At 47.3% G+C, this 24,786-nt stretch overlaps 1 protein-coding gene across 21 annotated transcripts in view; it reads right to left on the bottom strand.

The window, feature by feature from the left end:
• Zfp532 (zinc finger protein 532) overlaps nt 1–24,786 on the bottom strand; it is a 107,575-nt gene that overhangs the window by 45,099 nt on the left and 37,690 nt on the right. For 20 of the 21 annotated variants that reach the window (XR_015642269.1, XR_015642270.1, XR_015642271.1 and 17 more), the window contains 1 exon segment: nt 11,699–14,052. Coding sequence is in view for 10 of the 21 variants with exons in the window: in NM_001437503.1 (NP_001424432.1) it covers nt 11,699–14,035 (2,337 nt within the window). In the remaining 11 variants the exon portion in view is untranslated. 21 annotated transcript variants of the gene reach the window in all.

Genomic DNA, 24,786 nt, shown 5'->3' with positions numbered 1-24,786 from the left:
TAGGACACGCTACCCAGCTAACAGGCCCAACAGGAGCTACAAAACTTGCCTCAGGAAAAAAGAAATTAAGCCCAGCTAATCCAGTCTCTTCTTTTTCTTCCCCAGTTACTTCAATTACTTAAATCTTAAATTCAGGAACACAAAAAGAATGGCACAGGAACTGGTTTTTCTTTTTCTACCCAAGTCGGCCTTTAAATGGATGAACTGGTTATAACATGATTTCTAATTGAAGCAAAGCACCCATGCCCAAACACATAAATTTGAACTTTAAACTGAAATTTGCAGAGCATAAGAAATTTTACAAAGCTTAAAATCTGACTGTATTAAAATAAAAATTGAAATCACCTTTAAAGAAAACTATTTCATTAATTATTAAAAAAAACCTAAATAGCCTATTTCATCTCCTTAAATGTAAGGACTAAATATCTTTTTTAAACATAATAAAAAATATTCAGTCAATATAAATGACTACCATACTGAAAACAAGTTCAAGAGAATGGCACACACACGCTTTTCAGACATTTGTCCTAAAACAAGTGCCAGTTGCATTCTAAAATGAACCATCTGCATTAAAGTAAAAGAAAGCCTCAAACTATATATTTTCCTGAGATTAAAAATACCTTCAGATTGACACCAGTTTAAAAAATATTGTTTTAATTCTTCATGGTTATTTCAATGAAACTCAGTTTAGGCTTTGATGTGACTTATAGTAAGAAATAAACAAAACTCACTTGAAAGTCATTTCTTGGCTTTTCTCCTGAAAGGACTAAAATACAAGTTTTATCCCATGAGATGTTTATTACAATCACAAAGTAAGAGCAGTACAGGCAGCAGTGACGAGGTTAATGTCGGTAACAGATGCCACTCCTAGGAATACATTCTCCAAAGGTTAAGACTTGCCACAACAAGGAAAACCAGCCGACAGACAGCGGAACTGGTCAAACAGCCTGCTCCCGGCACACAGTCCAGGCAGTCACTCGCTTCTTTGACTACAGTCTTCTAGCTTCCGTGAGAATTATGGCGTCTGCACTCCCACGGGCATCCCAGGAGGCGCACTTACTTGGAAATAAAACTCATGCTTTCATTTCTAAAAGAAGTCAAAATCCATTATACACATATGTCTACACATACACATATGCACACACTCACAGCTGAATACGCATACTCATGTATGTATATAGATATAAATATGCACATAGACATGGACTGGTCCATTTCACCGTGAGCCACGCGCCCTTTAAATACATTAGGAACTTCAGATAGATTTAAATATGAATACATTGTATCGTTTATTTCCCATACTCTATGACGTCAGCAACATTTCCATTTCACAGAAGAGGAAATAAGGCTTAAGGACGTGCGATGAAGTGCAAGCAGCGGGAGTCCGCCAGGCTCCGGGGGTGGCGGAAGGGGGGGAATGGGGTCACAGGAGCTGAGCAACCACAAAACATCCAGTAGAAAAGCTTGAACACTAAAACTGAATGCCAAAGATGTTGATGCTGAGATGAGAAATGGGTCTCTCTTTCCCGCGGCCTCTCCCCTACCTAAAGCAATGAGATTATACTACTTCTGTAACAGTACAAAGCCAACAGGGAAGAAACTCTCCAAGAACAAGGGCCATTAGAGCCAAACACTTACATTATCACCCATCGCGATAGAATAACAAACATTTGCTCTTTACAAGGTAAAATATACAACTTAAGGCTGCAGGCCATCACTGACGAGACAGTGACCTCTCTCCCCGCCCACATCAGACCGGGAGGGAGAGAGTCCGGCCTCTGGCCAAGCACCTTCAGTCCTGCAGCTCTGAGGATGGATGGGTGCGGACACTGACCACAGCGGAGGTGCGGGGAGCTTACCTATAGTTTACACAGGCGCACACACGTTGGTGTGCAGACCCACACACCTACTCCTGCGATTCTCTCTCTCTGTCTTGGTTACTGTTGCGTGCCAAGCCTCCACTCCAGCTTGCATTCCATTCAGAAGCACTCTCCTCCAAGCTCGCATACTACCTGTGCTTCTGAACTCTTAGCACACTGTTAAGTAACTATTCCGCCTCGGGCTGCATAACTGTCCTTGTTGCAGAGAGTGGAAATGGGCTTCCACGGCACCAAAGGGGAGACTCCACTACTCTTCTGGGACACTCTGAATATATGACAGGGTGCCCGTTCCCTGGGCTTAGGGACACACTGAACACAGGAGAGCATGTGGATTCTTTGTGGTTTAACAGACTCTGACTTTCCCTTCCTTTTTGTTAAAAGTCAAGGAAATTTTTCCTTAATTGGCACAAACTGAGGCTGCTCGTCAACTCAGTAGGAGAACCAGCAGTTTAGCTCAGCAGTGCGTGGCCTGTAAGAGAAGAAATCAGAAGAAATACATATGTGGATTTATTTGTCTCTGGAAATTAGGCTTACTGTCCTCAGAACATGCATAAAGGTTGTGAAGCTTAGGCAAAGCAGCTAATTTCTTCTCTGGGGGCAGCCTCATTTGCTCAGAGAATGGTTTTAATTAATCTTACTTGTCAACAGTAAAGCAGCACTAGAAAACTAGAAAAGGTGGCTGAAAAGGTCACAGTCCCCCCTGAGCCTGACGGGCCAGTGGCCAGGAGCCTGAAATTGAACACAGGCTGGAGGAGGGGACAAGGTCTGATGTCCCTGAAGAGGTTGGACTGTGAGGCTCAGCGCTCGCTTTGCATAAGTGAGGAATTACCTGAGCAACAAGGAAAACAAGTTTTTGTTTCAATTTGCTCTTTTAGGAAGAAATATAGCCAGGGAACAGTAACAGGGGAAGGGTGAGAGCAGGGGGAGTCTAGAGACCACCCTCACAGGTAAACTTAGAGCTCAGGCCTGCAACACACAGGATGCAGAAGCCAGGGCACTGCAGCTGGGTGGGGGTGGGGCAGATGTGAAGTCAACTGCCACTCCCCTTTAACAAGGGGGCCTCCACACACTGTGTCCACAGTCAGCTCATGCTCTTAATGGTCATAGTAAGGCATAGCAATTTCTTTCCTGGGTTTCCCATTTCAGAATTAGCTCAGAGAGAAAGCACTTTATTTCCAGATCTCATTTAAACAGGAATGGCGGCACAAAGCATGTATCACGCACACTGGTTATATGTGTCCTTTGTTCCCAGAGCTAGTGAGCAATTGTTCCCAAACCATTTGCCACAGTCCAAACTCCTAGCAAGAGCTGGCTAAACAAGGTAATTGGCAGACAGACGCATGGCAGACACACATATAGACTTGGAGGATTATTTCTAGAGAATTCTAGTTCCTTAAGAGTTGGCCACACTACCATGTAAACTGGAGCAAGACAAAATTAGCAGTTTGGAGAACAGTGCCAAAAAGTCTTCAGCTGAAAGCCAGTGGCCCACATCTGTAGTCCCTGCATTTGGGCAAGAGAATCATCAGTTCAAGATCAGCCTGGGTTGTAGCAAGAGTCTGTCTAAAATAATAAAGCCCAAAGGCTGTGGGTACAACCTGCCTAGTGTGGCTACGTGGGCTTACTCTGCAGAGGCAAGGAAACTTAAGTCTTCTGATGATGGGGGACTATGCTCTAGGCCTTCTAGAACAAAGTGCTTGAGAGCAGTTTATCTAGAAACGAGAGCAGGGCAGAGATAGACCAAAAGGGGGGCTTGAGTGTACACTGCTCGTCCTGAGGACCAGATCCCATCACACATACTGGGCAGCTCACAACTGACTATAGCTCCTGCTTCAGGGGGTCTGGTCTGCTCTATCTGCCTGCACACATGTGAACAAATGAAAACACACACACACAGTTTTGATTCTATGTCTGTGTGTGCGCATGTATAATAAGAATATGGGTATGCGGTGACACAGCAGCCATGTGGAGACCTGAGAACAATTCACAGGTTTGGTTCTCTCCTTCCAGGATGCAGGTTCCAGGGATTGAACTCGGGTACTCAAGCTTGGTGAGGCAGGTACATTTACTGCTGAGCCATCTCACCAGTCCAAAAACCAAAATATATTTTTGTAATTGCTTAGAGGGACTGGAGAGGTGGCTTGACAGTCTAAAAGAGCACTAGCTGCTCTGGTAGAGGGTCCGGCGTCCATGCTGACTTATAGCCACTAATAATCCCAATTCCAGGGATCCTATGCCCCGACCTCCATGGACATCAAGCATGGGCGTGGTGCACAGGCCCCGTACACATAACTTTAAATATGAAAAAGCAAAGTTTAACTGCCCATAAAGCTCTTGAGACTGAACACGTTATCAGCCTCTAAAAGTGAGGGCCAAGCAGATATGCCTTCCCTATCTGCTGCTCTCCTGAGGCCAATGCCCAAACAAGCCCAAGGCTGCACTCTGGGGTTCCTCAGGGCCCCAACCTTAAAATTGGGAAGCAACAAAATGAAGGAGAGGCATGAGCTGGCAATGAAGAACATACTAAGCTCTACCAGTTGGACTCTTGTTTTTCTAATTGCAAAATAAAAAAATATATACGCAAGAGCCTGGTGCAGACTGATTTTACAATAATGTGAAACCTACAGAAACATGCTTTACAATTAAGAACTTACTTTAAACTAAATGCATTCACACGTGGACTTATTTGTGAAGATCAGAGGTGACATGAGGCATCTTCCTCAAACCCTTTCCCAGCTTCTTTTAAAGACAGAGTCTTTCACTGGGACTTGGGGCTCGCTGTATAGCGGGACTGTCAGTCAGCCCCCGAGTCCCCTTGCGGGAGTCCACCTTCCCAGCACTGGCCTGAGCTGTCACACGTGCATCCGGCTACACTTCGTCATGCTTCTACTAAGAAGTGAATCTCGGCATCAACTTTTAAACCTGCAGACATCAGTTCTTGAACACTTCACCTGGCCTCACGATGTACTCACTGACTTGCTCAAGGTGCCTGAAGTTATGCATCAGGCAGTGAAAAGGGGAGCCCCAAACTGCAGCCTGTGGTTGTGAGTACATGTGAGTTAATGAGTCTGTTTGTAAGTGCATGAATGAATGTGAGTCTATAAATACGCAAGTGAGTGCAAGAGTGTGCCTGAGAGTACGTGTGAGGACAAGTGCGTATCTCGAGTGTGCATGTGTGAATGTGTCGCCTGCCCACGGCTTTGTTTTCATTATACTACTCCATTCCGTGCTGCAAGGAAGAGAGGACCCTTTCCCTCAGCTGCAGAACCCACCCAAGCATATGCTGGGGACCCTGGACCACATCACCTGCCACGTATGATAAATCCCATGACTCGGACACAGGCCAAGAGTAGTGCAAGCCAAGGAAGCCTACACACATCCTCTACGGCAAGCCAGCTCTTTCCAGAGACTACCGGGCATGGCTGAGCATGGTACCAGACCCTGAAAAAGAGGTGTTCTGCTGCTCTGGGGTAGCTGCAGGATTCCTACAGGTCATTCATAAAACATGGGAAGGACAACAGAGACCAGCGGAGACAGGCTCAGCAAATGTCATGGACACAGTCTCCAAAGGCTGAATGCCAAGAGTGGGAGTCACAGCAGAAGTCTTAGGAAGAAAGCCTTGCTAGGCTCAGAAGCACAGGTCTCAACAAAGATCCGTTCTAAAAATACATGAGACAGACAGGCAGGCAGGCAGAGAGAGGGAGAGAGGGAGGGAGGGGGAGGGAGGAAGAGAGGGACGAAGAGAGGGAGAGAGAGAGAAAGAGGGGGGGGGGCACCTGTGGTTGGGGAGCTAGGGCTGAGCTATACAAAATGGCTGAGAGCTGAGGAGAAAGGCTGAGGGCCAATCACTGGCCATGAGAGGAAAGAGAAGCTGTCTCTCTGGAACATGTGGCTGAGGGGAAAGAAACTGACACTGGGTAGTGAATGGCCAGTCAGAAATCTCTAAATGGATGCATGGCGTGGAAGGAACTATCTGCCAAGGAGGAAGTGGGGTGGGAAGGAGAAGGAAGGACAGGGCACATAAAACCACAACAGAATACTGCCCAAGGAAAGCCACAGTGAATGTATTTCTTTGTATGCTAATCAAAAACAATTGATTTAAATAAGAGGAACCAAATCTCACCACAGGAGCTCAGGTGGAGCAAGTGTATCCCTCTAAGTTTGAGACCAACCTCTTCTACACAGCAAATTCCAGGATAGTCAGAGCTACACAATAGAGGGACCCGATCTTTAAGAAAAGTAGGGGCTGGAGGGATGGCTCAGTGGTTAAGAGCACTGACTGCTGTTCCAAAAAGTCCCGAGTTCAAATCCCAGCAATCACATGGTGGCTCACAACCATCTGTAATGAGATCTGATGGCCTCTTCTGGTGTGTCTGAAGACAACGACAGTGTACTCATGTGAATAAAATAAATCTTTTTTTTTTTAAATAAAAAATTAAAACAAGGCCAAGTACAGGTATGAAATTCCAGCACAGGGAAGCAAAGATCCTAAATTCGAAGCCGGCCTGAACTGCAGAGCAACATCTCGTCTTAAGGCAACAACAAAGCAAAGTGGAGAACTTCCTCTTCCAGAAAAATGGCGCACAAGTGTCCTTTCCTGTCCTCCCAGTGCAGCCAAAGGGTCACACAGCCTGACCAGGCACCACTCCTTAGAGTACGGCTATTCCCATACCTGAGAAATCAGTAGCTGAACCCCAAACTCTGAAACCAGTAAGTTCAAGAGAATTGCAGAATACAAAATAAATAAACATTGATTTCTCTATATACTACCAATGGACTTATGCATAGCAAAATTATAATTGTTTTAAGATGATAGATTTAGGTGGGGATTCAGGTTAGCCTATCTTGAGCTCTATGTTTCATTCCCAGTACGACAAACAACTAATTGATCAATCAAACAACCAAAAATCTACCAAAGCATGAACAGAACATACATGCTGGAAAACACACAGCGGTTAAAGACTTGAACATGTGGGGCCAGGCTGTCTGAGGACTAAAAGGCTCAGCACATAAAGATGCCAATTCTCCCTTTAAAGTACTTCGGACCTTTACCCTAATTTCCACCATGGGGCTGGGGCTGGCACAACTTCCTTGTAGATATTCTGACTTCATATAGGAGGCAAGTAAGTGGGATCTTGGAAGCAACCCTGGAGGAGAATCATCTGCTCTACTGAGAACAGTGTATATCGTGAGCTTTAAGCCTGGGTGTATGGAGAGAGAGACAGACACATGGACCAACAAACACCCCACCAATATGTCAGTGACAATCTGGCAAAGGTGCACACCATTCCCAGGAGGAAAGACCAGCAGCCTTTTCAGCAAGGGATGCTAGAGAACACAGTCGAGCATGGACTAAAAACTGAGCAGCCTGGTCGGGTGCCTACGAAAGTTCAAAACCAATCACAGGCACAAACGTGAAACACAGAACCAAAGACCTTTGGGGTGCCTGGCATGTAGCTAGTGCTTTTAACCCTCACGTTCAGAAGGCAGAGGCAGGTGTCCCTGTGAATACAAGAGGGTCTAGATAGCAAGTTCCTGGACAGATAAGGCTACACACGATAAAAACAAACAAAATGCACTTGTTACTCTTGCAGAGGACCTGGGTTCAATCCTAGCATCCGCATGGGTACCAGGCATGTGTGGAACACACAAAGCACTCCTACACATAACACAAATAAGTGTCTAAGAATTTTTATAAACAGTAAGGTGGAGAAAAATGAAGGCAATCACCGGACATCAACTCCTCAATGACACACATGCACACACATACAACATCTACAGATGCACATGAGCACACACACATTTCTTAAAATACTTAATTTGAATGTGTTCTGCCTGCATGTATGTATGAGCAACACATGAATGCAGTACCCACAGGGGTCAGGAGGGCATCAGATGCCCTGGAACTGGAATTATAGACAGTTGTGAAGGCCACGTGGGTGAGAAGCAAATCACTGTCCTACCAGGAGCGGCGAGAACTCCGTCTCTCCAGCCAACATCTTTGTAATAAAACCAGAAACAAAACAAAAACCAGAACCATGGTACAGCCACATTACTGTGCTACCACACCCCAATAGAACAGAACAGACGACAGGGGGCCTAAACTAGGGATTGGCTCAGAACATTTTGATGTAGGGAAGTAAGTCCTCAATCCTGATCTTCCCCGTGCAGCCTGCAATTTCTTCAGTGCTGGGCGGTCAGCCAGAGCCACACAATCCCAAATAACACTTCCGTGTGCTATGTTTCAAAGCTAAGATATCTGCACTTGTCTTGGGCACTTTCTTTTCTTTCTTTCTTTCTTTTTAAATAATTTATTTAATTTTATTCGATGTGTATTGGTGTGAGAATGTCAGATCCCCTGGGACTAGAGTTACAAACAGTTATGAGCTGCTATGCGGGTGCTGGAATTGACCCCAGGTCTTCTGGAAGAACAGCCAATGCTCTTAACAGCTGAGCTATCTCTCCAGCCCCAATCGTGGGCATTTTCTTATACTGTCAATTAATGATGGTTTACTGAGAACATGACATCATCCACCATAAGGCGGCATCTGTACTGATCCAGGTATTTAGATGTTTCCAGGGAACTGTACTGCCCATCCTCTTACATACTGCACGGATCTCCTTACCTTAACATTAGTGAATGTGCAAATGTCCAGAAGGCAGACAGGTAGCAGTTGCCAGGGGCTAAGACACAACAGGGTGGCAATGAGAGTTATTCTCATGGGGGGGAAATAATTGTGCTACCTGACCACGCCGCTGTCAATGTTTTGGCTGTGATATTACTTTGTGTTTCTATGGACTGTTATTGGGGGTACTAAATGAAGGGTTTGCATAGAACTTCTCATATTTCTTGCATGGACCTACAATTATCTCAAAATAAGAAAAGAAATAGGATCCCACTACCATACTGCCTGCTTCTCCAGGCCCAGCTAAAATCAACTGAGAGTGTAAGGCACCAGCTGGTCGAGAGCCCAAAGGACACTTTCAACCCTTCGGAATCTACAGAGACAGCAGGAACACTCCAGAAATCGACTGTGGATGACTCTAACTAAGACTGACACTGGGGCCCATCTCGGGGAAGTCAAGAGTAGAGCCCACACTTTGACGGCACTGGAACCTGCCTCAGAGAGCATGCTGGGACATGAGGACAGGGCTTTTACAGCTGTGAAGCAATCCTGTTTCTCAACTCACCAATGAGGAACCAAGAAGGTGGAGGTTAAAGGGAAAATGGAAAACAAAAGTAGGTTTTAAATCCTTGGACACAGCAGAAAACAGGAATCAGGCTTGGCAAAGCCTTTGGTACCCTGGTTCAACCTCCAAATTTTCTAAGAAAAAAAAAATTAAGTATCACTCTCAGAAAAGACACTGTTTTGACAGGTAGGTATTTCCTGAACTGACACTAGCTAAAATGCATGTGGTTGGCAAGCTCAACAATGGATAAAAACTATAATCCCTTCCCAATACTGCGGCCCTGCCACCTGCTGCTGCGGTAGCAGTAGTGAAGGGCACCCAGCTCCCACCACATTTTGAAGCCATATTGTTCTTCCTGCTTCAGAAAAGTCTCGAAGTGGCTCAGAGTAGAGCCGGGAGGAAGAGCCATTCCATGCAAAGCTAGCACAGGCCCAAGCTGCTGAGGTAGAATCATGCATCTCCCCTGGAGCAGGGGAGCAGCTACCTATGCACACCAAGACTGTATGTGAGTCTTCTGGACCAGGACTGCAGAGAGACTGAGAAAGGAGTGCCGGGAGGAGAGCGCCACACAGGCGCTGCTAAAGCACCCGAAGAGCACAAGCTGACCGACAAACAGCTCCTGAGGGTCTGGATGGTCTTGGGCATAAGTAGAGAGAGGGCGTATTATGTTTACTCAATGTACATCTGCCAGGACTCATTCCTTTGGATTCCAGACATAGGTCACCAACATCAGGGTTTACTTGTCCCAGCAAAATACGGTTTAAAAAGAGAAAAGACCAAGGAACAGGAGACTCACCTCCCCTAGGGAGAGCATCACCACTTGCCCCAGCCCAAGCGTCAATCCTGAGAATCTGAGAAAAGCTGGAAGCACAGGCACCACTCTAGTCAGGTCCTTCCAGGCCCCAAAGCAAGGCACAGCTGAGGGCAGCCAAACTAAGAAGCCACAACCATGACGTGCAGCCTGGGCCCTGCGGGAGCCAGGCCACCACCCACACTGTCCACTGACACACAACAGCACAATCAATCAGGAAATGACTCTGGGGCTTTGCTCTTCATGATGAAGAGGAAGCCTGCCCTAGGGAGACTGCTGACAAGGTAGGGGGCTGTGTGCATGGGCAGAACCCAGCTTTCAGTCATCACTAGGACGTGCTCTGACAGCAAGAGCCAGCATGATAACTCCTCCTCTCCCTGGATACATGAAACACTCAAACCTGCAAAAATATGGTTAAAACTCCTCTTCAACTAGACAGAAAACACGGGGGAGAAAACAAACAAAACAAGCAAATAACATAACAGGTATTATCTTTCATTCCCTAAACTCAAAATCCTACACACAGTTTAAGTCAGTGGCTGACCTTGAAAAACTACAGACAGTATCAGGCTTCTGACCACACAACACAAAGCTCCTAGAGAACAAGATTCTGGGGGAAAGAAAGGGAAACTCACCTACCACTGGGTCTTCACACCAGCGAGGCTGAGGCCCTCGAACGGGGCTCAACCCAGGCCCCCCACCCTTTTGAGCCACACAAGTCTTTTCACCCAACAAAATGTTGTCTGTGTGTGTGTGTGAGTGTGTGTGTGTGTGTGTGTTGAGTGTGTGTTGAGTGTGTGTGTGTGTGTCTGTGTGTGTGTCTGTGTGTGTGTGTGTGTCTGTGTGGGTGTCTGTGTGTGTCTGTGTGTGTCTGTGTGTCTGTGTGTGTGTCTGTGTGTGTCTGTGTGTGTCTGTGTGTGTGTGTCTGTGTGTGTGAGTGTGTGTCTGTGTGTGTGTGTGTGTCTGTGTGTGTCTGTGTGTGTGTGTCTGTGTGGGTGCTCTTCCTGCACACACACACTGACACACACACACCCCATGTTCTCTCTAGTTGGCAATTATTTCACCCAGCATATAAGGAATGTTTGTTACGCGCGCCGTGTATTAGCCAGAGCCTGTTTCATGGAGAAAGTGAATGAGGGAGGTAAAGATTGATGCACATTATAAACTGTCTTTCAGCAACAGCAACCTGAACTTCACCTCGAAAAGTCACAGACACAAAGGTTTGCGGAGTCAGGTGATTGGCAATTTGATGTTAAAATCACCATGACCATTACTGAACACACTTATAAGACAGGCTCTAAGTAGACGTGCCTTTCAGTCATGCCCGGCAGTGTTTAAGTCATTTCACTGCTATAGATATCAGAAATTGTCAAAATTTCAAAACTGAAACGCTCAGATACTGGGCCAATGTAATCCAAACTAAACACTTAAAATGAGAGGGCACTGGATTTACTGCTAAGTCTCGGACTTCCAATGCCTGAGAATTACTTAACATAAAACAACCAGAGCATACAATCTTCTATCTGGTAGAGAATCACTCTTTTATTTCAGCACTACGCCTATACTATGAAAACCATCTATGAAACCCTTTCCTGCGCTTATACTTACACACACACACACCCACTCTCTCTCTCTCTCTCTCTCTCTCTCTCTCTCTCTCACACACACACACACACACACACACACACACACACAAACACACACACACCCCTCTCTCCACGTTAAATGTACCGCCACCCTAAATTCAAGGCATCTGATGGAGCACCCGTGGCTACAGACTCATCACCGAAACACCAAAATGTAAATGATACTCTACTTGTCCACATGTGTCTGCGGCATGCTGGAAATGTGTGGCCAGGGACGTCTCATCCTGGAAGACTTCATTGCACTCCAAACACTTGAGACTGTGTCTACAGAGCTTGGAGGGGTCTTCGTCTAGGGGCATGGCTGGGCTGATGGGTGTGCTTGGAGGAGCTGAGATAACCGCCCCGGTTAGGCCAGGCTGTACTTTGGCGACAGTGTGTGTGGCAGCTCCCACCGAGCTCGGCAGAGTGGAAGCAGCAGTATTGCTGGACGGAGACACTATCATCTGGTCTGCTGGGACTGGTTTTAGGATTAAGTGGGAGCACTGCATCACCACGCCTTTCTCCTTATGCCCTCGGGCGTGGGAAAGGAGGCTGCACTTGTTGTAAAAAACAAGGTTCTTCGTACAGTGGTTGCACGTCACTTCGATGCGCACGCTGCGCCTGTCGTAGTGCTGGCTCAGGCTCTTTTCCAGGGCGAAGGAGTCCCCGCACTCCAAGCACTTGTACCCGCGCATCGGTAACGTGATCCCGGCACTGGCGGGAGGACTGAGGTTCGGGATGTAAACAGGGACTGGGTTGACGCTGCTCAGCACCTTGTTGAAAGCTTCCACCACAGAACTCTGCAAGGAGGACACCACCTGGACCCGGGACACCTTCTTGGGTGGCTGCGCGGCCGCGGCATTGAGTATTGCCTGCTTTATTTGCTGCTGAGGTTTGGTGAGCACTTGGCGGAGTTCAGAGGTGGCCTGGGCACCCTGAGGCAGGAGGTTAAGGTTGGCAAGGTGCACAGTCTTTGGCACGAGTTTGGCATTGGCCAGACTGGAGGCCGGCACCACAACGGTTTGCTGCTGGATGGCATTGGCAGCTTTGATGATGGCACTGCTGGCGCTCTGAACAGAGGCAGCCGAGATGACCGTGGCTTTCACCGTTGTGTTGTTAGCCAGCTTCAGGTTGATGACTTGAGACCCTGCTGTCTTGACGGCAGACACAGGAAGAAAAGCTGTAGCCACGGGCTTGATGGTGACCTGTTTGGGAGTCAGCTCTGCAGAGGAAACCGCACTGGTAACCATGGCTGTCGGCAGAGGTGCCCTGGGGGGTGAGGAGAGGACCGCAGCTGATGCTGAAGATGACAGAAGTGACGTCACAGACGCCATCACGGACGCTGCCTGCTCAGAAGGCTTCTTCCCAGAGTCCAGATCCACTTCTGGCAGTACTCTGGTCACTGTCCTCTTGATCTCCCCAGATGATGTCTTGATGGTCTTGATGCGGACTTTGGGGATAGCTGGGGTAGACCCCACAGGAGAGGATGGGGACCCTTTGCTGCTGTTCTCACTGGATACGCTCCTGGGACTATCTGACGGCTTCAGAGAGGCCTTCTTGGTGCCATCGATGAGATTCTGGGATTCCGGAGACTTGTCAGCGGCTTTGGGACTGTCATTCACTTCTTTTGGTAGTGGAGATGCTTCCCTGGAATTGGCCACAGGCTCTTTGCAGGAGTCAGATGCAGCCTTTTTCGCACTCAGAGCCGCAATGGCGGCTATGCACGACGAGAGCTTGGAGGACGACTTTGTTTTGGAAGATGTGGCAGCAGCAATGGCAGGGTCGTTCTTCTCGGAGCTCGGCTTCCCATCCAGGACCCTGCTTTCAAGCATCTTCTCAGAGTTCTCCTTCAACTTATCCTCTGCTTTTCTGACCTTAAACGGCTCATAGACACTCAGGGTTATGGAATTGCTTTCTGCTTCTCTCTTGACTTTGTTTTTATCTGCATGACCTGATGCAGAGACTCCAGTCTTGCTTGTGTTTTCCCCTCCAAGTGCCTTCAGTTTGTCGAAGTCCTGCTGGGGAGCGGAGCCCGTCAGCACATTTGATCTGAAATTGGCCCTCGTCTCCTCCTTATCAGGTGGGTCATCCACCTCTATTTTCTCATCATCCTCAAACTCCTCGGCGCTGGAGATGGGGCTGAACTGGCTGAACGCTGGGTCTTTAAGAGTCACCTCTGAGGCAGGTGTGTCTCCTTTTAAGGACTTGGCTCCATCCTTACCATAGCTGTCAAGAGAGGAGGCCGTGAGAAACCCGTTATGCAAGCCATTGCCTGTGGGATTGTGGCCATCTTTTTCCACTCCCTCAGAGGAGTCGATGTTGCGAACATTCTTCACAATCACACTAACGCCAACATCTGAGGATGATGGTGTGTGAGAGTCGTCATCCACGTGAGCATTCTGCTTAATGTGGCTTTCGTGGTCATCGTGCCCAGACTCAATGGCTGCTTTAGGATCAACCATATCTGGTATGTCAAACGCTGCCAAGAGGTCATCAAAGTCTGGGGTCTTCATATCCCCCATGGTCATGAATTTGATCAGATGTTCTGTTAGAGGAAGGAAAAAGAATTCCAGAATTAGCACTGATAATGACGTCAGCCCTACTGTGGTGTTCACACTCAACAATTAGCACTCATAATGACGTCAGCCCTACTGTATCATTCACACTAGCTGATTAACACTAATTATAATGTCGGGCCCTACTGAAGCATCCACACTAACAGAGATAAACACCTTGAAAGTGTGCAAGGCCGAAAGTCCACTGTGCAGTAACTATGGAAATCTGAGTCAAAGTGATAGGCAAATACGAACCTACCATAGCAGGTCCACAGTCCGGCACAAGACCAGCGTCCTAGCTAAGCAGAAGAGCCCTGGCATAGTTCAGTGTGACATCACCAAAGCTACTGCTGCTAGAGTCATCACAGTGTTTCCATAAAAAGTTCCTTCTCCAAACATTTTCATCCTGATGATGTCTAACTCAATAGCACAAGCTGATAATTTCAGTTACCATCAGATTTGGGATGCTACACTGACAGAAGAATTCAATAAAAACAACTACGGATTTCAAAATCCATCCACAGAAGAATCAATTAGTTATACACACACACACTTACCACAAGGTGTCCACTAAAGTCATCTGGGATGCTTTCTATCTATTCCCTAAGGAAGTCACCCCTCCATCTCTAACCCCTTAGAAGTCACCCCTCCATATCTAATCCCTAAGGAAGTCACCCCTCCATCTCTAACCCCTAAGGAAGTCACCCCTCCATCTCTAACCCCTTAGAAGTCACCCCTCCATCTGTAACCCCTAAGGAAGTCACCCCTCCATCTCTAACCCCTAAGGAAGTCACCCCTCCATCTCTAACCCCTAAGGAAGTCACCCCTCCATCTCTAATCCCTAAGGAAGTCACCCCTCCATCTCTAACCCCTTAGAAGTCACCCCTCCATCTGTAACCCCTAAGGAAGTCACCCCTCCATCTCTAATCCCTAAGAAGTCACCCCTCCATCTCTAATCCCTAAGGAAGTCACCCCTCCATCTCTAATCCCTAAGAAGTCACCCCTCCATCTCTAACCCCTAAGGAAGTCACCCCTCCATCTCTAACCCCTAAGGAAGTCACCCCTCCATCTCTAATCCCTAAGAAGTCACCCCTCCATCTCTAATCCCTAAGAAGTCACCCCTCCATCTCTAATCCCTAAGAAGTCACCCCTCCATCTCTAACCCCTAAGAAGTCACCCCTCCATCTCTAACCCCTAAGGAAGTCACCCCTCCATCTTTAATTCCAGCTCTCCTATTGTTGGGGATTTAGCTCAGTGGTAGAGCGCTTGCCTAGGAAGCACAAGGCCCTGGGTTCGGTCCCCAGCTCCGAGGGGGGGGAAAAAAAAAGAATCGTGGAACCAGCTCTCCTATTGTGTTGAAAAAGAAAATGTCAAGTGTGGCAGCTCACGCCCTTAATCACAGCACTAAGGAAGCAGAGGCAGGAAGATCTCTGAGTTTGGGGCTAGCCTGGTCTGCAGTGTGAGTTCCAGGGCAGCCGGGGCTACACAAAGAATCCCTGACTCAGAAGGAAGGAAGGAAGGAAGGAAGGAAGGAAGGAAGGAAGGAAGGAAGGAAGGAAGGAAGGAAGGAAGGTGGGAAGGAAGGAAGGAAGGAAGGTGGGAAGGAAGGAAGGAAGGTGGGAAGGAAGGAAGGAAAATTGACTGACTCTGGGGTAGGATGGAGTTTTAGGAAAATAAAATAAGTAAAGCCATTACCAGAAATGAAAGCTATGCAAGTCCACTCAGTGCTGGAGTCTTTCTCTACGAAACCCCCGCAACCCTCTGGCAGAGAATAAAGACAGAGGGGACAGGAGAGGCACGCCCATCTCTGCACCTGGATGGTTCCACCTGGGCTGTTATTTTCTGGAATAGTCCCTGTGTGTCCCAGCGCTCCCATCCTCTTCACATCATAAATGCTAAGGAACAAACAAGCCCCAAAGCAGGGTCACAGGTCTTGTCTGGGCTCAGATCTGCCACTCACCAGCTCTAGAATGCCAGGAGGAAAGGAAGTAACAGATTTTACTTTGGACTTGGTGCATCCTTCAGCAGTGAAGGGAGGCAGCCAAGAAGAGAAGGAAATATGGACGGAAGAGCATGGAAGCAGGAAGAGAGGAGGTGAAAGGGAGTGGCCCTGAGGCTGACTGGGAACTTAGTCGGCCCAGAGGACTCGTAGGCAGACAGCCCTGGACTGTCCGCTCTTCAGGACTCCCTGCTGGTCTGAGACGCTGACTCCACATTTCATATTTTATATTTAACATTTTTCTTACAATCTATAAAAGGTTGAAGATGAGGTGCACATCCAAATCTTCGGATCAAGGTAAAAAGCAACCAAGATGAGAGTGGACACACACAGGACACCCATACAGGCCTCAGGCGCAGCATGGCCTCTCAATATATTACCGCTGAGACTTCGGGGACATGATTGCTGAAGAGGAGAAAAATACAAGTTCAACAGATGTGGAATCATAAGCCACCGAGTCACACGCAGAGCTGGGAAAGAGGCAGGGATTTGTCCCGGTGGTCTCCTCTCCTTGGAAGCAAACTCTGGTCACTACATTTTCTACTGCTGACCCAGACAACAACCTGAAAGGCTGCACCCAAGAAATAAGACTCAATCTCAAAGTGAGGCTGACGTTAAAGGGTCTCTAAGAGATCATCCACAGATGAAGTGGATGTGACTTTCTTTTTAAAAATGGTATTGAGCATTCAAACTGTAAAATGGAGGGACTGGGAAACAATCTACCGGCTATTACAGTCACATAAAAGAATCCCCCCACTTCAGAACGACACCTCTATCTCCAAGCTCCACACTGCTGATGTGAACCAAACACCCATAATGAAGCTGTACCGCTGAAGGGGCTGTGTCTAGCACAAACTAGGCAACTGCATGTTTTATCGCTCTCTCTTTTTTGAAAGCCCAGAATGTGGAATCAGGCTGAGGTGCAGTTCCGGGGTAGCGTACTATGCTTGATTCTAGAACCATAAACCAGCTCTTTCACCCACGCCTTGGTTGAAAGGCAGATCTTTGAAAGATCCAAAAGCTGAGAACCGGGTTTAGTCAGCCCCAGTCCTATCAGGGCCCTGAGAACTCTAGGCTTTCTTCACAGGAACACGAGATTTGTGTCTCAGCCTCTCTTTATGATGATGTAATCAAAAGACATCACAGTCACACACTATCCATTAGAGGGCAATCAACTCAGAAACAACAGCAGCAGGAAATATTTCAAATACTCACTGGGTTAAAGGCCAAGGACAGAAAACTCACAAGAAACAAAAGGTCGCCAGAGAAGCCGGCCCTGTGTGACACTCAGAGGCGCTGCTGCAGGTGTTCTTAACCGGTCATTCCCTGCCTCATACTCCACAGGGCCAGACCCACTAGTCATCAACAGCTGGTCATTGACGGCTTATTGACCCCCATGCTTTCCTGCATGCTAGACTCAAGCAAGGCTAAATTCAGACAGCTTAGCAAGAACGGTATAGTCAGTCAGCCTGCAACACACATCCCTGGCAGGCACAGGCCGCCTGGTCTCATTGGGACCTAGCCACGCTACTCTAGCTACAGACAGTTCACCCTCTTTTCCTGGGAGCAGTATGAGAACCCAAGGAGAAACCGTGGTGCATTTCTCAGACTTAAAGGTTAGTTAGCAAAGGTTCACCTTCAGGAAGCCTGATGCTAAGGTAAAAATGCAAAGCAAGGGCCGCACAACTGACAACTGACAGCGCAGCCCGACCTGAAACCGGAGAGGCCTGCGGCCGGGCAGACGCACCGCTCGGGTTGTATAACTAATGTAATAAATGCCGCTCAGTAACTTCACACCTCTCTTCTGGTTCATAGAAATGTTTCCCATACCCACAATCACTCGTCCCTGTGCCTTGACCTTTTCTGCACTGCAAGACAAAGCGAATGGCCGCTCAGAGGGGAAGTCAGAGGGGAAGACGAGGTCTATCGCAGACTCCTTCATTTTCACCCCCACTCCTTAGCATCACCATCTTAGAAATGCATTCTTTTGTTTAAAGTTATTTTTTAAAATCTCAACCTTTTTAACTACTACATCTCTGTGTGTGTGTGTGTGTGTGTGTATGTAAGAGAGAGAGAGAGAGAGAGAGAGAGAGAGAGAGAGAGCGTGAGCGTATGTGCCTACATACTCGAGTGCATGTGTCTGTGGCATAAAAAGACAACTTTTGGGAGTCAGTTCTCGCCTTCCACCGTGCATCCCAGGAATCGAACTCACATTGTCGGGTTAGGCAGGTGCCTTTATTTACCCTCAACAGCGCTTGGTCTTCTTTTAAAAGTTAATATAGGAGGGGCTGGAGAGATGGTTAAGACGACTGGCTGCCCTTCTAGAAGACCCAGGTTCAATTCCAAGCACCTAAATTGTAGCACAAAACTGTCTATAACTTTAGTTCCAGGGATTCTGACCCCCCTCACACAGGCACGCATGAAGGCCAAACACATAAATGTACATTTAAAAATTTTTATAAGAAAAGTTAATATAGGAGCTGAAGAAATGGCTTGGATTAGGAGCACTTGCTGGTCTTGGGGAAAACCTGAGATTTTGGTTCCCAGTACACACTTGGTAGCTCAAGTCCAAGGGATCCTACACCCTCTTCCTACCTCCACAGGTAACAGGCTTGCACACAGCACACACACATACACAGGCAAACACTCGGACATAAAACTTAAAAAAAAACTAAAAGAAAAAGTTCCCACAGAACTGTCTCACTTTGACTTCCTGGCTCTCAACAGTTTGAGTTCGCAAACAGAATGAGCTAATTATCCTACTTTATATTCCACTTCTAACTTTATAAAATGCATCTTCCTTTAAGAGACCAGCAGTCAGGCTGGACATGGGGTCCACTCCTTTAATCCCAGCACTCTGGAGGCAGAGGCATGCGGGTATCTTGAGCTCAAGGCCAGCCTGGTCTACAGAGTGAGTCTAAGCCAGAGTCACATAGCGAAACCCTGTCTCAAAAAACAAATAAAACAAACAAACAAACAAACAAATAAGCAAAAAGAGTAATAGTCATTCATGAATACCCACAGTTTGCTAATGGCAGTGTACTTAATGTATATTGCCAAGAGAAAAATGGTAGGCCGGTTTACATTTTAAAAAAGGAAAGAACTTAAAGTCTGCCCAATAGCCACTCTGCTTCTTCCTGTGACAGACAACATGCTTCCTTTCCTACTAAATAAAGCCTTTAGAATCACAGGAACATCTCCCATCTTTGTTGGTACAAGTTAAGAGCCATCAAGTCAAGAGAAAAACTTCAGAAAACCTGCTTATCCCTTGATCATACTTCTTAAACTTTACAATAAAAAGCTGCTCAATAAAAAATTAAAACAAAAACTATTTTGCTTGCTTTACAATGGCCACCTAGAAAAAGTGTTCAAAGAGCACATGGTACATCCTTACAATCCTGTCACACAGGCACGAGATCAGATCAAGGCCAGCCAGCTGAGTACAAGAGACCCAGGCTCAAAGCAAAGCGATTTACTCACTCCCTGCACCTCAGAACTTGTGAGGCAGAAGCAGGTGGATGTCTGTGAGTTCCAGGCCACCAGGGTTATGTCGTGAGACCCTATCTCAAAAAAAAAAAAAAAAAAAAAAAAGGAATCAAAGGGAAGAAGCGCTCGTGCAGGAGTTGGGGTGGGGCAGCTAGATGACACACCAATGTCCAAGGGCTCAGAATATCCTGCTCTAAATCAAAATTCTACTAGCTCTATGGGGGAAAATGCAGGCCTAAATCCAGCCGCATCTCTACCTTTAATATAAACCCGACAGGAGCTAGGGAAGTGACTCGATGAGTACAGAGCCTAGATCCAACGTGGCAGAAGAGCAGCATTTGCAAGCTGTCCTCTGACCTCCATGTGTGTGCCACGGCATGTGTGTGCCCCTGAGAGAGCAAGTTAGCCTGAACAGTGAAGATGCATCTGATTGATTACCCACAGAATAAAGGAAATTACATTCTCATTGATAAGAATCAGTGAACGCCGGAAGCCATAACAGTAGGGGTGTTTTAAGGCAAATGCATTGACCACTGAGCATCTCCGGTTCTGCAAACCCCGTATAGCAACTGTGAACACAGGCAATGCTTTCTTGGCACTGTTTGTAACAGTGTGTGGTCGTGATGTTTCTATTCCACTAAATTCCCAAAGCAACTAAATTAGACTAACTGACTCAACACATGGCTCTATCGCTCTCTCTCCTCAGCATGTAAAATGTTCTTAACAGCACATGCTTATATTCCACAAGGTTTCAAATTTACCTAATTCCTCCCAAACCTGCATCCTGTATGCCCTTCCCTTCTCCCACTCCGCCATGAGAAAACTTTAGCTGTCCCTCCACCGCCAACTTCTTTTCACTTGAAGATTTTCAGAGATAACCAACACACGGCAAGTCTTCAACCAAAAGAAGGAAATGATGCCTTAACTCCAGCCACTCTCTTGCTTCTATTTGACTTCAACCCAACAGTTCATCTAGGAAAAGAACCTTCTCACTCGCCTTCATCCCCAGTACCAAGTCAGTGAGGTCCCACATATGCCTCTGCCGCCATCTGGGAAAGCACACAGCACTAGCTGCCCCAGGCAGTGTGCCTGTGCTCTCTTTCTTAGTCACAATATTCCTGATTTAAACCTAACAGACATCATCTTCAAATTGCTTCTGGAAACATACACAAGGGGCTGCTCACTGAAGCTGTCCAGTTAGTCACGTCCTTGGGAAACACAGGCATACACCCATTCCAAGCCCTTTCCTGCTGTTAATCTACACTTTCCCTCACAGCTCCACAAACCAGACCTGCCCTACCCATTCTTCAGGGAACAGCAATGAAAACGCCTTCCACAGAAGCAGAGGCCCACACAAACCTTAGCCCTGTCCCCAGAGCTCACCAATGCTGGCCCCACTTGCCCTCCTAAAGGGCTCTCCCCTCCTCCACGGGTGCTAGGGCTCAAAGGGAAGCACAGGCTGATGCAGCCTCCTGTGCTCTTTCCAGCAGCTGGGTGACGCTCCAGGAGAGAAAGGCCACATCCTTTCTATCTTCCTTATTATCGGATCCTGCCTTGGAATAAAGGGTGTTTCTAATCTTGCCCTTTACAGGCTCTACCTCAAATAGTCACCAGGCAAGAACCCTCCCAGCCACTTCCTGCTTCTCATGTCAAAGGGTGTCTGTCCTTCTGTGCCTGGTCTTGCTGGTCAGTCCTTTTCTATCACCAGGCCAGCCGGCAAAGAGAGCCCCTGACAACTCAGGAGATGTTCCCTCGTCCTGTGTCCTACTGTCATGCTGCCTCTATGGCTCAACCTCCACACAGGTAAACCCCACACAACTTCCCAGCCATTGGCAATACACTTTCCAGAAAACCCAGTGTAAGAGAATTGAGAGGAGAAAATGACAAAATTGCTTTGTATCACAACAATGGAAACAGGCTTCTGTACAGCAGGAAAGAGCTTGGAAAGGGCTTTGTTTGCTTGTTTGTATAGGGTTTTTCTGTATAGTTCTATCTGACCTGAAACTCTGCTGGCCTTGGATTCAGAGATCCACTTGCCTTGGCCTCCCTAGTGCTGGGATTAAAGCATATACCACAAAGCCCGTTCCTAATCAGTCCTGTTTTGTTTTGTTTTAATTTGCAAAATTTTTTTTAAAAAAAAGGAAAAGAAAAAAGGAAAAGACTAAGAGTGAGCAGGAGAGGGGCTGGGGATTTAGCTCAGTGGTAGAGCGCTTACCTAGGAAGCGCAAGGCCCTGGGTTCGGTCCCCAGCTCTGAAAAAAAGAACCAAAAAAAAAAAAGAGTGAGCAGGAGAGGAAAACTAACCAGATCAGAAGCAAATGCCAAGACCACAGTAGAGTGATCAAGTCACTTGGAAACCAAATCCTAGGGGTACAGTTGGCAGGACGACACATGACATTCTTCTGCTGTTACTAAATGTATTATAATTACTACAAGACCCTTTAGGGAAAACCGAGAAAATGGTACAATGGAAACTACTGTTTTTACAACTTTTCTGTAAGTAAAAAGTGTTTAACCATTAAATATTAAAAAACAAAAATCCCAGCTTGCAAGGATCTGAAGCAGGACTGCAAACCCAAAGCCAGCCTGAGCTACAGAGCCAGACCGTATCTACCTCAGACGGGAAGCTCCAAGCTGTGTGATCTGGCTGCATCACACACTATGACAGCTGCTGACTAGAGTGGTCCCCTAACCCCTCCCTGAGCAAACCTGTGTTCAGCAGACTTTAGATCATTGTGACAAAGACAGGAAGACTTACTTCTGCACACAGTGTTTCAGTCCACGGTTGTGGACTCCATTCTTTACAGGTCCTCAGTGAGACGCTGGAAGGGGCTACTTACCTGGTGGTGTCTAGGCAGCAGTGGAGAGAGACCCTGTACTGATGGCCCCCCTTTCCGCTTCTCATGATACACAAGACGCTGCTGCCCACACTCAGGATGGATACCCCATGTTTAGTCCTCTTTGGAAATTCCCCCACACCCAGACACACCAGAGGATCCTAGGCACTTCTCAAACCCAGTGACACCAGCCATCAAAACAGCATCACAATCCACTTCTTGACAGTTGTAATCAAATGCATCCTATCACAGAACACAGTTTGTACATTCCTAACCTGTAAACTCAAAATCTTTAATGCTCTCAACCCAAACCATCTGGGCATCATGCACACACTGAGAGCTTTTATGGATTTCTGCAATTGGGGGCTGTTTTGTTTTGTTTTGTTTTGTTTTGTTTTGTTTGAGACAGGGTTTCTCTGTGTAGCCCTGGCTGGGTTGGAACTTGCTCAGTAGGCCAGGCTGGCCTGAAACTCATGGAGGTCTGCCTGCCTCTGCCCTCCCCTCTCCCAAAAACTGGGATTAAAGGCATGCACCACCACTGCCCAGAACAATTTGGGGATTTTAAGGTTAGACTCAAGTGCTGGAGGATTCATGTCCACGTAGTAACAGAAACTTCAGGACTCGCCCAGGCTGGCTGGCTGGAGGTACTATTTGGAGGTGATGGAAACCCCAGGAGGTGGGACTAGCTGGAGAACTAGGTCATTGAGGTGAGTCCTTGAGGACACTGATTGCCTCTTCCCCCCCTCCCCATGCCTCCTGCCATGACATTCTTCCTCATGGCAAGACCAAAGTCATAGATAGGGCCATGGACAGAAAAACCTTTTAAACCAGGAGCCAAGGTAAGCCCTGTCCCTATTAAGTCAAGTCTCTCGTGTATTTCATCACAGCAAAGCTGGCTAGCCTGAGCATTCAATCAAGCACAGTTCATGCGAGTATCACAGAACCCAAGGGGTTCCAGGGTCTGAAACATGCCTGATGGGGTTGGGGATTTAGCTCAGTGGTAGAGCGCTCGCCTAGCAAGGCCCTGGGTTCGGTCCCCAGCTCCGAGAGAAAAAAAAAAAAAAAGAGCCAAAGTGAAACATGCCTGATGCCAAATATCTGAGATAGAGATACTCAATTTACAACACAGAGCTACTGCAAGCATCTCCCAGTTTAGAAAAGAACTGGTAGAGCAATACCTAGCATTGGGGGTGGGGAGGGGCTGGTGTGACCTCCAGTGCCACTGAAAAGACCACGAATAATGATGCAGTGTGCACGCTCACATTCCTGTTCTCTGCTCCCTTGCCCTTGTTATTACTGCCCCTCGTCTTCCTGGCTGCTTATAGCCTTTCTGTAGAATTACACCTTCAAGTAAGGCTTTCCTCTTGTAGCCTCCCACCACTGCCAGGGCCTGCTTAGCTTTCCTAACTTCCTGGAAGCTTCCTCTTCTCCCTCTTAAGGGTCTGTTCAGCCCCTTTGGCCACCTCTCCTTGTTCAGAGGCAACCTCAGCAACCTGCACCATCACTGTGACGGTCACGATCACATAGACACTCGCGCCTTTCCCTGGCCAGCCCTGGGATCACAGAGACACTCACACCTTTCCGTGGCCAGCCCTGGTTCTACCTGAGAGCCATTCTACCCACTGCCAGTTTGACATTACACCAGGCTCTCCCACTTACGTCAGCACTCTGTGTATCCAAAACCTGAGCCTCCCTCAAGCCCTACTTGTGCTTCGCCAGGGACATTTTCCTTCTTAGGGTAGCAGTGAACCCTCGGGCAGGCTCTCGGGAACAAGCATGCATGGCTGTGCTTCTGCAGGATGCTTCGAGGTTTGCACAAGGACACTGAGATCTACAAGAGCGATGCTCAGTTTTTCTGAGTTCATCAGCTTCCATTCAGAACCTCTATTATGCCCCTGAGCGTTACAAATCTCCCTGAGAGGACCGCACTGTCAGTCAAACAGCAGACCCTTAAGCACAAACCCTAAAATGACTCCAAAGAGGCTACAAAATTTTCTGCTGCCGCTGGCACGTGCCGGTTATGTTCAGTGCATAGTGAACCCCAATTTACAAACACCGATTTACTAACGCCAAAGGCCACAAAGCATGCATTGTATTTCCATTTCTATATGATTATTTAAGACTGGCAAGATGGCTCAGTGAGCAGCGCCCTGCAAGCCTGAGGACTTGAGTCCTACGCCCAGACCTTACCCACATGGTGGGAGAACCAAATCCTGCAGATCTTCCTCAGACCTCCACACACACAGTGTGCCCACTCAGAAACACAAAAAGTGAGTAAACCAGTGTAATTCTTTCAACGGTCCCCTCTTTGCATTGGCTTCCTAGCTACAGGATTATCTGTTTGGGGAGCATGAGTGATGTCTTTCCTGTTTGCTTATTGTGTGGTTCAATAAAGCTTCTAGT

This window comes from Rattus norvegicus, chromosome 18, assembly GCF_021556685.1.
Source record: "Rattus norvegicus strain SHRSP/BbbUtx chromosome 18, alternate assembly SHRSP_T2T, whole genome shotgun sequence".
NCBI classification, from domain to species: domain Eukaryota; kingdom Metazoa; phylum Chordata; class Mammalia; order Rodentia; family Muridae; genus Rattus; species Rattus norvegicus.
This window is presented reverse-complemented; position numbering and strand designations above follow the sequence as displayed.